This window comes from Antechinus flavipes, chromosome 3, assembly GCF_016432865.1.
Source record: "Antechinus flavipes isolate AdamAnt ecotype Samford, QLD, Australia chromosome 3, AdamAnt_v2, whole genome shotgun sequence".
Lineage (NCBI taxonomy): Eukaryota > Metazoa > Chordata > Mammalia > Dasyuromorphia > Dasyuridae > Antechinus > Antechinus flavipes.
In genome coordinates, this window is record NC_067400.1 from 546413671 (window position 1) to 546427624 (window position 13954).

The following is a 13954-nucleotide window of genomic DNA, read 5'->3' on the forward strand; positions in this document are numbered from 1 at the left end:
GTGGTATATGAATGTTATGGAATATTATTGTTCTGTAAGAAATGACCAGCGGGATGAATACAGAGAGGACTGGCGAGACTTACATGAACTGATGCTAATTGAAATGAGCAGAACCAGGAGATCATTATATACCTCAACAATGATACTGTTTGAGGATGTATTCTGATGGAAGTGGATCTCTTCGGTAAAGAGAACTAATTCAGTTTCAATTGATCAAAGATGGACAGAAGCAGCTACACCCAAAGAAAGAACACTGGGAAATGAATATAAACTGCTTGCATTTTTGTTTTTCTTCCCGGGTTATTTATACCTTCTGAATTCAATTCTCCCTGTGCAACAAGAGAACTGTTCAGTTCTGCAAACATATATTGTATCTAGGATATACTGTAACCTATTCAACATGTAAAGGACTGCTTGCCATCTGGGGGAGAGGGTGGAGGGAGGAAGGGGAAAAATCGGAACAGAAATGAATGCAAGGGATAATGCTGTAAAAAATTATCCTGGCATGGGTTCTATCAATAAAAAGTTATTTAAAAAAAAAAAGAAAAAAAAAAGGAAGAACAGGATGACACGCTCACTACATGCAGCTCAGAGTGCAGCATGCGTTTCGGGGTGGGGAGGGGGGAACGAGGACGGTGCATACAGAGGGTACTGTAATGTAGCGTGTAGCGCAGGGGATCACTTTCACTACAGTAGCAATCTCAATAGGGCTTATTTTGGGGGAGGGCTTATTTTAGAGGAATCTTACACAGTAAGGGAAGGGCTTATTTTCAGGATAGGTCTTATTATCGGGGAAACACGGTATGTACTTAGAACACTGAAACTTCCAAAAGCAATACCCAGGTCCAGGAATTCTACTTGAGTAAGGGTTCCTGAGTCCTCCTGGGTAGAAGCACATTAAATAAAAAACGAACTTCAACCTTTGAATCTTTCTTGTCAGTAATTGCTAGTTCTGAAGTAAACTTGTTTCTTTTGTATTCATTGTCAGGGTGACATTTCTTCTTAAAGCTTTAAGACTTTTTGTTCTAACAAAAGTATTCCAACTGGCCAGTCAGAAAAATGAAATTGAAAAAGCAGCTAGAAAGTTGGTAAGTGGGCAAACCTTCTTTTGGATTCTGACGCATATTTGTTATTCTAACTGGACCACATATATAGTGCCTGCCATGAGCTTGCTAAGTCCTTTATAAATATTAACTCATTCGATCCTCACAACCATCTTGGGAAACCAAGGGGGCTATTATTTCTGTTTTACAGTTGAGGAAACTGAGGCAGTCAACAGTTAAATGACTTGTTCAAGATCACAGAACTATTAAGTGCATGAAGCTGGATTTGAATTCAGTTCTTCCTAATTTAAGGTCTACCTAGCTGCCACCTGTTTTGGGAGGTACTGGCAAGGATGACAGATATCTATATTATCTACAGTTATTTTAAATGGAATGTCTCTTGCTGCTGGACTTTGTTGGTAACATATAGAAATGCTGATGATTTATGTGGATTTATTTTGTATTCTGTAACTTTACTAAAGTTGTTCATTGTTTCTAGTAGTTTTTTTTTTGTTGTTGTTGTTGATTTTCTAGGATTCTCCAAGTATACCATCATATCATCTGTAAAGACTAATAATTTTGTTTCCTCATTACCTACTCTTAATATCTTTAATTTCTTTTTCTTCTCTTATTACTAAAGCTAACATTTCTAATATAATATTGAATAGTAATGTTGATAGTGGGCAGCCTTCTTTCAGCCTTGATCTTATTGGGAATGCTTCTAGCTGGTAATTTTAGATAAATGCTGCTGATCATTTTAAGGAAAACTTCCTATGCTTTCTAGTGTTTTCAATAGGAATGGGTGTTGGATTTTGGATGAAAGACATCTGGGTAATATTACATGTATGCTCTTTTTAGTTTGGCATATTAATAAATAAATTAAATTAAATTAAATCTGTTATTTTTCTCTCCAAGGTTTCAGAAAACAAAAGACGTTATAGGAAAGATGGATTTGATCTGGACCTCACTTACATTACTGGTTTGTGCAGTTTGATGAAATTAACTAATGACTACATACAATGGTTTATTAGTTTGCATTACTAACTTTAAAATTTGTTCCTTTATCAATAATTCAGTTTGTGTTTTGTCTTGATTTAATCCAAATCAAACTGCTTTTCAAAAGCATTTTACATTTGGAAACTTTTCTCTTAGTTCTTACTGAGTTCCCCTTCTACTCTTGCAAATATAGATGGAAGGGAGTGGGAGAAGAGAGGTAGTGTTTGCGTGGAAAGGAGGAAATCAATCCTATTATTTTATCTCTTAGGCAGGTGGAATGATTGTCACACATTCTGTAAACTATAGGAAGAGAATCCTTCCCACACTTTGTGGGGACTGTAATTACCCAATCTATAAGAAAAACTACTAAGGCAGAGCTCTGAGCCAATGACACTTTATTAAAGGGTCAATGGTTCCCTCTAATGAAGTAGAACTCAGATTTTCCTCATGATCTCAGTTGCCTCTTCTCAGGGTCTTAGTTTTATATTGCTTATGGGTGGAGAAGACCAGAAATAGTCTTAGTGGTGGATAGACCTTTCCCTTGACCTTCTAGGAGAGTCTACACAAAATACAGAGTCCCACTGGTTGACAAATGGTGTCGTAAGTAAACCTTAACAGACCCATCATAACTTTTCAGGAGATCCTATCAAATCAATAAGTGCATTCACGAGCTAATAGAAAGACAGACCTCAGGTGGACAACCAGAGTTACTAACTGGCTATGTGCTCATGATCATCTTCCCAGGCAACAGAGGGATGACAAGGAATGGAGCGGCAACAAAAATAGTTGGAAGACTTTCCATGTAACTGAATCATTTCCATCATGCTGATCTTGATCACCATAATAAGGAAAAAACAAATGTAGAGATCTTCTAGTTAGCTTTCTATGATTAAGCAAATGAACGTACAATCTACAGTTCATAGCTCAGAGGGCTATTATCAGAATAATCACCAACCCTATGGATTCATATCTAACTAATTATACTAATTAGAATAAAATAGGGGTCCAATTAATCATCTTTCACATCTCTTCTGAGATTTACCTCAGTTATCAAGGCTTGCTTTCACTGAAGCATTGGATATTCAATTGATAGCATTTTCAAAGTAGAAATATTCTCTATCAAATGTCCAAAATTTGAGTTCAGAATAGTCAAGTTTAGAATGGGGTCTAAAAAAAGTTTAATTGGGTCCAGGGACAGCAAAAAGACTTCAGTTTAAGGATTTCTCAGGAATTTTGGTCACTATTTTGGAAAGTTCCTGGATCCATGGAAGTTAAGTCAAAAAGCATTTTTTAGCACTTGTTGCTATGTGCTTGGCACTGTGTTGAGCACTAGGAAGACAAAGAAACAACAACAAAAACCCAAATTCTTTCTTCAAGTAACTCATAATGGGAGAGATAAAATGTACAAACAAGTACACAAAGGGTAAGTTGGAGACAATCTTGAAAGACATTAAGTAAAATTACCAAAACCATTATTAGAGGTGGAATTTTGATTCAATCTTCCAAATGTCCTTGGGACCAGATATGAATCACTGTTAGTCTAAGCCCCTTCCCCTCTCAAGGTTACTGCTGATGAGAGCAGACACAAATCCTTTTTCAATTAGCCTTAACTAGATATTTCATGGCCCTTGAAACTCATGGATTTAAATGATCATTCTACTCAATAAAATTTCCCAAATCTCAGTCCATCCTAGTCACAGGGTTGATTTATTTCTATTCTGTGACTCTTAATTACTTGAAAGAAATTTTCTACTAGAAAAGAGGCTTCTAAATGGTGTAACTATAAATATATACTAAATACATATTTATAATAAATGTATACATATAAATATTAAACCTGTACATATGTGTGTTTGCAAAATCTTAACAATTTCATGATGTTAATGATTTCTTAATAGGAAAAATTTATTTTCACTTTCAGATAATGTTATTGCCATGTCCTTTCCATCATCTGGAGGTCGGTCACTCTATAGAAACCCCATTAAAGTAAGAGAGAATGTTATCTAATAGGTATTCATTTTGTATTTTTCAATGGAAATAGACTGAGTACATTACAATTTTATATTTCAAGAGATATATCTATCAATGCACACAGTCTCTAACTTATATAGGCCATTTTATGTTTTCTGAGAATCACCTCTTCATTGTTACCATCAAAATTAACTCCACTTCCTTCCTTATTCCCTAACTCCCATCTTCCTACTTGTTTCTTTTTGATCATTTCTAGTTGCCCTCTTATAATCATTTGAAGATTTATCAAATCTATCTCCATACGCCAACCTGAAGCCTCACACTCACTTTAGGACAGAGGATAACCTCAACTGCAAATAACACTTTTTCTACTGAATCAGGAGACTATTACATGGAATGTGATGGTCTTGACTCATGGACCAAATGACTCAGAGAATTGTGGGTACATATAGGCATTACATAGTACTAATCACTCTGCCTTACAGGTCAGGAATATTTTCATCTCCTCCCTATTAGATACTTTAGAAATAATACCTACTCTACCCTGGAGCTAGGAAGAGAAATATGCATATAAGCTTAGCCATATTATGTTCGCCTTTCATCATTGCCTCAATAGCTCTGTCTTTTCCTCCTTCCACTGTTCCATGTCCCAGAACTTCCTTATCTGTCACTTCTACTCCGGTAGAAATCTAGGCTATGATGATATTGATACCAACTGGAAATATCACAATATTGTCACTTTCTGAGAAAATAGGAGTCAAAATATAGAGGTCATATATTTACAGATATGTCTCCTAACTACCATTATATCCCTTAGATAGCTTTCACACCTTTGGTTTGATGTAAGTCTTGATGGTCCTCTGCACTGTCATGCTTGATTCTGATTGGAATATTCCCCAGTGCTTTTACAAATAAATAATTCACAACAGAAATTGCTTTTGAACTTGCTCAAAGACACAAAGCTAGTAGGAATTAGAGGTAGACTTTAAACCAATAATTTTTGACTTTTGAGTCAGTATTTTCCCTATTGTACATTTACTGCTTCTTGCTGGCACGTTACTTAGTTTAACTTTTGAAGTGAGTCATTCTTTCAATTGAAGTAATCAGTACATGTATAATGCAGATGATCTCCTAAATTGCCCCATATATCTACTCTTGGTTCTATTCCAGCCAGCATTTTTATTAATCACTAAAACAAAATGCATGGTATACTTACGAAATTTGCCATTGACACAATACTGTATAACTAACATATTAAAATCTCATAATGGGTGTTGAGGATAATGCAGTTAGAAAAAATCATTTATATGGGTCTATCTACTTGCATTGCCCATCCCAAAAGATTAGATTATGAACAAACTTAAAGGTTTGTCCAAACAACCACGTCACCATAACTTAACAATAGGTATTTTTTTTATCCATTTAGTTGACCCTCTGAATAGTATTAAACTGATCTCTTTTGCATGATCATATATCTCATCTAGGAGATCCCATAATATCCTAGGGCTTGTTATAATCAGTACAATAATATATATAAAGGGCACATTTGTGACCATCTAGGATGTGATCTCCAAAGTGGGAGATCCTAGAATAATTGAAAGGAATGTATGATCAATCATTTATAGGTAAAAAGTTTAGCTACCTCTCTCCCATTTCACACGTTAATTATGAGTTTTTCCAACACATCTATACTATCCCCATCACCTATTATGATACAACACTTCTCACTTCATGCTTTTCACCGTACTATCCTTTTGTGCCTATGCCAGGTTTAAATCCCTCAGAGTACTTGTAAACTAATAGAGACCTAGATACCTATAGCAATTATATAGGTAAATTTCTCTCCCCTTCACTCAAATATCTTTATACTCTATCCACCAGATAACTTCAATGCATTGCACTGAAGGGGCTCTGAGAAATTGACTCAAGAGACCCGTGAGAACCTGCTCCATCCTCTTCAATTGCTTTGTGCCTAAGATCTCATTAGATCATCTTTTCCTCATACTCCACTCTTTCCCATAGTTGTTTATTACTATTGAAGGCACCATCATCCTTACAATTACTCAATTATACCATCTCAGTGTTATACTCCACCCCTCAATCTCATCCCACATATCCCACATACTGCCAAATCTTAACCATTTTCATCATTCACAGCATTCCTTCCCTTTGCCCACATAGTCACCATCCTTCAAATCTTCATTACTCTTACCAAGATTATTGCAACACTGTCCTAATTGTTTTTCCTACCTTAAATCTCTCACCACTTCAATTTATCTTATACATTGCAGCCAAAGTGATATTACCTATAAATATAATAAATAGATTACTTATAAATAGATAAATAGTGGGGTGTATCACTACATTATTCAATCAATTCCACTGGCTTTTTTTTTCTTCTGGGATGAAATATACACTACTCTGTTGAGAAGAATGGAAAACCCAAGACACAGAGTCTCTTTCTAATTAATAATCAATTTATTAATTAGGCTAGCAAGTAATCAATAAGTTGATGGCTAGTGCTCTCTCATAGGGTAACTAGTCCCTTCATGGAGGTCACTGAATGCTTAAATATCTTTGGAAAAATGTGGAGATCAATTCTGAATGATGAATCAAGGAGAGAATGAATATGATAATGAAGGTGGGCTCTTTTCTGGGTGGGGTGAATTTTGGGGCAAGGTCAGAAATGTTCTTAACAGACTGGTCTTTGAGTAAGCAAAAAGATCTTTGGGTCCTATATATAAATTGGTTATTAATATAATGAGAATCTATAATAAGAATTAAACATTATTAATAAAATAATTATTTTTCTCATTGTTTAGATTTCTAAAGCCCTTCTTTCATACTCTATGATACAATCAAATTTGTCCCTTTGTTACTCCCAGGATTCTTTGAATGAATGGTTAATAACCTAATGACACCCATTTCCCTTGCTACTCAGATGCTTTTTCCTCTGGTGGGGATGAGGGTAATTCTGTAGCATATGGTTGAGGTTACTAGAAGTATGAACACTTGGATAAGTGAGGTGTTACACTATATATTTTTTTAAATGTCATTTTGACCCTTAAGGGATGAATAGTCAATGAAGCATATGAGAGTATAGCCCACTAAGAGACCAGTCTGAATGGACTGATATTTAAAATAAGAGCAACGGGACCAATGTTCACAATAAAGCTATTAGGGGCAATAAAGCTAATAGGTGGTGCAGACATTTGGTACTTACTAGCTATGTTACTCTGGGCCAGTCATTTAACCCTGAATGCTTCAGAAAAGGAAGGAAGGAAAGAAGGGAAGGAGGAAGGAAGAGAAGAAGGAAGAGAAGAAAAGAAAACAAAATTACCGAATGTGCTTATAAGATCAAATTAGCCTTGTTTTCCTAGTCAAAATAGCAAACTAACATTATAACAATGTTACAATGTTTATAGATGACTTATTCCCTATCAGTAAGATTATTAGGTATATCGTCAATCTGAGGATACATATACTCTTGTTCTCTATACCTTCCTTCAAGAGACTGTCCAGAATGTTGAATTTAGTCAGAAAACCTACTTGAGACAAGTATTATTAGCTTTGCTACCACCATGGGCAAGTCACTCAATCTAGCTAAGCTTTTGTTTCCTTTATCTGCAAAATGAAAGTAACTCTTGATATACTTAACTTCCTGAAGTTATTGTGAGAGTTGAATTATATTATGCATGGAAAATCAAATTCCTAAATAAATAAGTTATTATTATTTAATAAAATAATTAATAAAATAAAAAGCACTATTATATAAAAGTGCTAAATGAGAATATTCATAATTATTGTTATCATGTAATAATAATAATTTAATAATCAGTTAAGTATTTTAAGGTTAGCAAATGTTCTACATTTTATGATATATGTATTATGTATGTGTGAGAAAATATATACATTTGTATATGTTTTAGGAAGTTGCAAGATTCCTGGATACAAAACATAAAGACCACTACAAGATCTACAACTTATGCAGTATGTATGAATTATCTGTTTTGATATTCTTGTTTGAATATAAGCCTTTAGCAAAAATTTTGTCCCTGGCTCAAAATAGGAGCTTAATTAATAACCTTGTCGACTAGTTGTTGATTGAAGTTAATGCCTTCTAGCAGATGATAGTCTTATGTGAGGCAAGTCACTTACTCACGATTTGTCCCAGTTTCTTCATTTGTTAAATGGAGTTAAACATAGCATCTGCCTTCAAGGGTTCTTGTGAAAGGATTTAAATGAGATAATGTTTGTAAAGCACTTGGCATAGTGCCTGGCACATAGTAAGTACTTACTTAAATGTCTATTCCTTCCTTCCTCATTATAATTTCATTTTCTTGTAATAACTATTTTTAAAGGATCTTTGCCCTTGCTCTCATTTATCTTTTAAAGGTCTTATCTTCTACTGGACCCATGTTGTTTTTTTTAAAGACAGAAACTTAGTGTGAAATCAAAATATTGTAAAAAGGAAAGAATATAAGAGACATAAGAGATAAGAGACAAACTGTTAAAGCTAGAAGGAATTTTAAAAATCAATGCTACATACCACTTTAAACTTTTAGAGAGACTGAGGCCCAGAGGAATAAAGTAACTTCTCCAAAGTGACATAACAATCTAAGACTAGAATCCAGGTGTCCTAACTTACAATTCAGTTCTCTTTCTACTCCACTCTTTCTACTTTTTACTCCATTCCTTGAATTTTTTTTTTAGGTGAAGCCTATGTATGTCTGCATCAGAATCTTCATGGAGGTGTAAACTCTTTCCCACATATCCCAGATGGAGATGTTTTCTCAAAATCAATTACCCATTGAAATCATGGAACTGAGATGTGTGTTTGTGTGTGTGTGTTTGTATGTATATGTGTGTGTGTAAATCCCCATCTCTATGGTGATTCTGATACAAGGATACATCAGTTAGAATTAGGCTAAGAACCACTTTTATACTTTTTCCCTGAAAACTCAGATATTTGAATATATTTTTCTTGCTCCTATCCCTTGATCAATTGTATTTACCTCTGCTGTGGGTCCTATTGGGTATTGCACTATTAGCTATTTGCTGAGGTTTTATATGTCAAGACTATGACCTCAGGCCATAATTGAGAAGCTAATGCTACTCCTATTTTCCTATTCCTACAGTTTCAAAAATTTCCTATACAACTCCTCTTGGACAGAGAGGGCAAATTCTTAGGTGGGCTAAGTGAACTACCATTTTTATGTCTGCTAATGTCAAGTCTGGAAAAGGCCCCCCAAGCCTTATTCATTGCTCATTGGTTATTTATGTTCACTGTATATACATACATAATACTTTGAGCTTCTTGGAATAGAAGAACTCTAATATTTGAAAGAGTGTCAAATTATTGTTATTACTACTAATATTGTTCAAATATAATTCTCTTAAGCATCTTCTAGCACCACTTCAAAAATGCAAATTCTCAAAGTAAATTTTGAGCATAAAAGTTTTTGGAAAACCAAAATTTTGATATAAGCTTAATATGTTAGTTTAATGCATAAGTTTAACTTCTGTTATCTGTTTTAGGTGAGAGAACCTATAACCCTTCATATTTCCATAACAGGGTAGAAAGATTCCCTATTGATGATCACAATGTCCCCACCATAATGTAGGTTGTATGCTAAGTTTACTGAGGGAGAGGGAGTACTAAGGAGGAGGGAGGGGGGATCTTGATTTTTCAAAATAATACTTCTATTCAACTAAAAATCATTTGCTTTTAACCAGTGATATGCTGAAATTTGTGGACAGTGTATTTGAATGGATGGAAATGGATCCAAAAAATGTAATTGTAGTTCACTGTATGGGAGGCAAAGGTAATATTTTTCTCTGTCTCTTGGATTCAACTTCTTTAGCTATACTGATCTTCAATTGAAAGAAAAAGAGGTCTCAAGTAAATTTTTATGCCACAGTCTCTTCATGCAGAATTATGAGCTCAGATCAAGGATAAACTATGCTTCTTCAGTCTCTTCTCCTTATTCTGATTTAGACTTAAAATGCATTTTTAGTTCTTTTCTTAGTCAGATGGATCTTCAATGAGCAAGATGGGAATTAGGTACAAGAAGCCTGTGTATGTCCTAATATTTGAAAAACAGACATTTTCTATTCCAGAGGGAATGACGAGAATGTTTTAAATTGGCTAGTGTGCTTGAAATATATTTAAGAAGTATTGTTTGTGAACATAGAGGCCTTAGAAACTGATAAAAGCATTTTCTTTTTTAAAAAAAAGTCACAGACAACAAAAAGCACATCATCATGAATAGAGATCAGTCCCCCTTTCTATTCTCTATTTCTAACATGGATAATAATTTAAAAATCTTTTTTTTTCTACATTTCCTATGATACATCCATTCAAATCCTACTAGCTCAGACTCATTTTGAAAGATCAAATAAAATCCTCTCTGGTCGTATTGGCCTAAAGTGACCTCTTTTTCTTTTGAATCCCTCTATTTTCTGGGAAAGTCATTTAGCAATTGCACATATGCTATTTAAACATTTTATTGCTTAAATTTTAACATGATAAGGTAGTCTGGGAACTAAATAACAAGGTCCTTGAAGAAGGAGCTAGTCTTTAAATCTCCTATTGTACATAAGCATTTGGGATTTTTTTTTTCTGATTTAAATATAATCAGAGAAGACTTAGGCTTTTCTAGAACTCAAAATGTCATTCATGGTAACATATTGTACTTAGATGAAACATGGAAACCATATGTCTACCACCCTGGAACAAGGATAATTTTAGCATGTAGTACATGAACAGGGCATATTACGTCTCCATTCCATTTCTTAAAGGATTTTGAATAACTCTTCATATACATTTATAGCACAATATTTGAGATGAAACTTGTACTGTCAGCCACTTAATCTGGATGCCAAACATAATGTCATGGAGCTCTCTTTAGTTGTACATAAGAAACTTCTAGGAGACCAGTTAGGAGAATGTTTTCCTTTTCTCCAAAAATCCTTTTTGAACATATTGTAGAATTGGCTAAATTGATTTCAGTTCAAAAAACAAATATTAAGTGATGTCCATTGAAACACATTCCCAATGAAACAAATTAGCAAGTAATGTGTTTCATAGAAAAATGAGTAAGAAAAGACTTCTTTGCTCCAGAACTTATACCAGTAAAAAAGATAAGACAAGAACACAAATATCTGTAATACAAATTTAAATACAAGATATCTCAAAAGTCTCAGTGCAGTTTTAATAACATAAAGACTTAAAGTTATTTTTAAAAAACCTATTAACTTAAAGATTAAAAGTTATTGAAGCCTAAAACTTCACTGAGACCTTTGGAACACTCTTTATATTAAAAACAAAAGGAGTACAAAGTGCTTTAGAAAGTATAATTGTAAAAGGATAGCTCATTTCCAAAAGAAGAAATAAGTGACTTTAAGAATGATATAGATTTGACAGAGACTTAGAACAAGGGAAAATATTGCAAAGTATTAACTGAGGCAGTTAAGTGGAAAAGGATAGCTAAAGTCCTGGACCTGGAGTGATCTAAATTTACATCAACCCTCAGATACTTATTAGGTGTGTGACTCTGGGTAGGTTACTGAACTTCTGTTTACCTCAGTTTCCTTATCTGCAAAATGAGGGAAATAATATTTATCCAGCTTCCAGGATTGTTGAGAGGATGAACTGGAATAATATTTATAAAGTAATTTGCAAATCTTAAAATGTTATTGTGTTTTTTTTATTGTTGTTAGATCTTGGTGTGGGAGAATAATGAGTTAGAAATCTGAAGTGTGTTCAAGTTCAAGCCCATGAAATATTTTATTATTTCTGAAATATGATTTATATTTAGGTCAAAAAAGAACAAATTCAGGTTATAATCTTTATAAATGTCTAGCAATATTAAGATTGAAAATACTCTCCTATTGAGCAATGGTCAATTGATCAATTTCTTTTCTAGGCAGGACTGGAACTATGATCTGTGTTTGGCTTATTGCTAGTGAACATTTTAATACTACACAGGTATGAAATGCACTAATAAGAATTATATTGTTCTGCTGATTATTTAGATAGAACTTACCAGGTCTGAAAAATCATTGAAAGAAATTAGACACTATTAAGATGACTGTTTGAGTTATAGTACTTCAATGGGAGGTTGACTATACAATGTCAAAGGTACTTTTCAACTCTTAAGATCACTTAAAAAAAAGTTAAACCTATAGTTTCATTAGTACAAGGATTTCCTAGTGAATAAATTCCATCTACCAATGAAAATTGGTCTTGTTTTACAATTATTAGTCTTAAAGATTTGCCTACGACACTGAGAAATTAAGTGACTTTAATATGTGTCATGACAAAGTCTTGAACCTACATCATCACTGTGATTATCATCATTGTTATCATTTAAATAGTGCCAACTAAATGCCAGGTATTGTGCTAAGGATTTTATGTTAGTCTTGATATAATCTTTTAATCTTGGGAAGGATATGAATCATTATTTTCTTTTCACTGGAGAGGGTATGTGTCTAAATTCAACAAATAAGTAGCAGAATTTAGAATTGAAACCATGTCCTGGTAGCTGGTGACAAAATTACCTAATTTTATCCTCACAATAATCTTGAAAAATGCTGTGCCCATTTACAGATGAGGAAATTTAAAGAAATGGAACTTAAGTGAATTATCTAAGATAAGCTAATCGGTAAGTGTAGGATACCAAATTTGAATGTTGTTCTATCTTCAAAGCTTTGTGCACGATGGTACCACCGAATTGCCAAATTTTACTGACTCCAAAGCCAGCTCTCTATTAATATTTCCTCTGATGTCTGCTTTTAGGCCTATGATTCTATGGTGCTTGAATGGTATTTGTCTTTGGAGAAATCAATGCCTTTCTCTCAGTGAGGAAACAATTGCCAGAACATGTGAATTATATTCTAAATTCTCCTGTTTGTTGAATTTAGAATATCCTCTCTTCAGGGAAATGAGGATAATAGCTTGCTTCCCTTATAACACAAAAGATGACATTAAAACTAATTAAATACAAAATTAAATATATGAAGCTCTTTAGACGTCCTTATAGATACTATGTAAACCAAAGTTAATGCTAATCCTAAGATTCTTATTGTGATATTTACAAAAATATAAGGATTAAATGATTTCTAAATGAGACAAAGTAAGAAGAAAGATAAAGATTCAGTATGCCTCATCAAACATGTGTGCTCTAGAATTCCAAATTCAGATAATCTCAGCCCAAACAATATTGACCAAAGTAATAAAGGTGTCATTAGTTCCATTAGAAAACTTAAGAGAGTTTTGATGAGGAAATTAAATTAAAAAAAAATATTGAAAACTATTTGTTACCCAGTTGAGTCTTGTTTGAATTTTTTTTTTCTAAAGGAATCCCTAGAATATTTTGGAAAGAGAAGAACAGATACAGCTTCTAGCTCCAAATATCAAGGAGTAGAAACTCCTTCACAGGTGAGATTTTAAACAAAGAATAAGTTTTCTAGGAAAGGGGCCACAAAAAGTAACTCTTTAAAAAAATTATTATTACATTAAAATAAATAAAAAATTTAAAATTACTTTTTCTCTTAGAAATTCAATATAATTAGTGAATTTAATAATTTCTTGAAAGATAATAGATAGCCACTTGACTGTGGCAAGTTAGAGAATTCTTGAGGTTTTTAAAATTTTATTTTTGGTGACTTCTGTGACAAGTTTTCCTTAGACTATATAGCCGGTCTTCTACTTTCTAAGAATCATATTTTAAAATTCTATGGAAAAAATTTTTTAAAAATAAAGTGTTATGGTTGGGTTATTGTCACAAAAGATATCAGGGTAATTTCTAAAGATTCTATACTTTACTGGATATGATAGTACAATTGCTAATGGAAAATAAATTACTGTTAAGAAAAAAATAAAAAGAGTTAATTCACACAGGTATTTCCCAATAAATAATAATTTCTTTTTTAAAGTACAT

The 13954-nt window shown here is 33.3% G+C and overlaps 1 protein-coding gene across 1 annotated transcript in view; it reads left to right on the forward strand.

Moving 5' to 3' along the window:
• Positions 1–13954, forward strand: part of LOC127557388 (phosphatidylinositol 3,4,5-trisphosphate 3-phosphatase TPTE2-like) — an 89326-nt gene that overhangs the window by 42381 nt on the left and 32991 nt on the right. The window contains exons 6-13 of the mRNA XM_051990724.1: positions 989–1088; positions 1959–2022; positions 3961–4025; positions 7940–8000; positions 9549–9630; positions 9747–9835; positions 11939–12000; positions 13372–13452. Coding sequence (XP_051846684.1) covers positions 989–1088; positions 1959–2022; positions 3961–4025; positions 7940–8000; positions 9549–9630; positions 9747–9835; positions 11939–12000; positions 13372–13452 — 604 coding nt within the window. The remainder of the gene's footprint in view (positions 1–988; positions 1089–1958; positions 2023–3960; positions 4026–7939; positions 8001–9548; positions 9631–9746; positions 9836–11938; positions 12001–13371; positions 13453–13954) is intronic.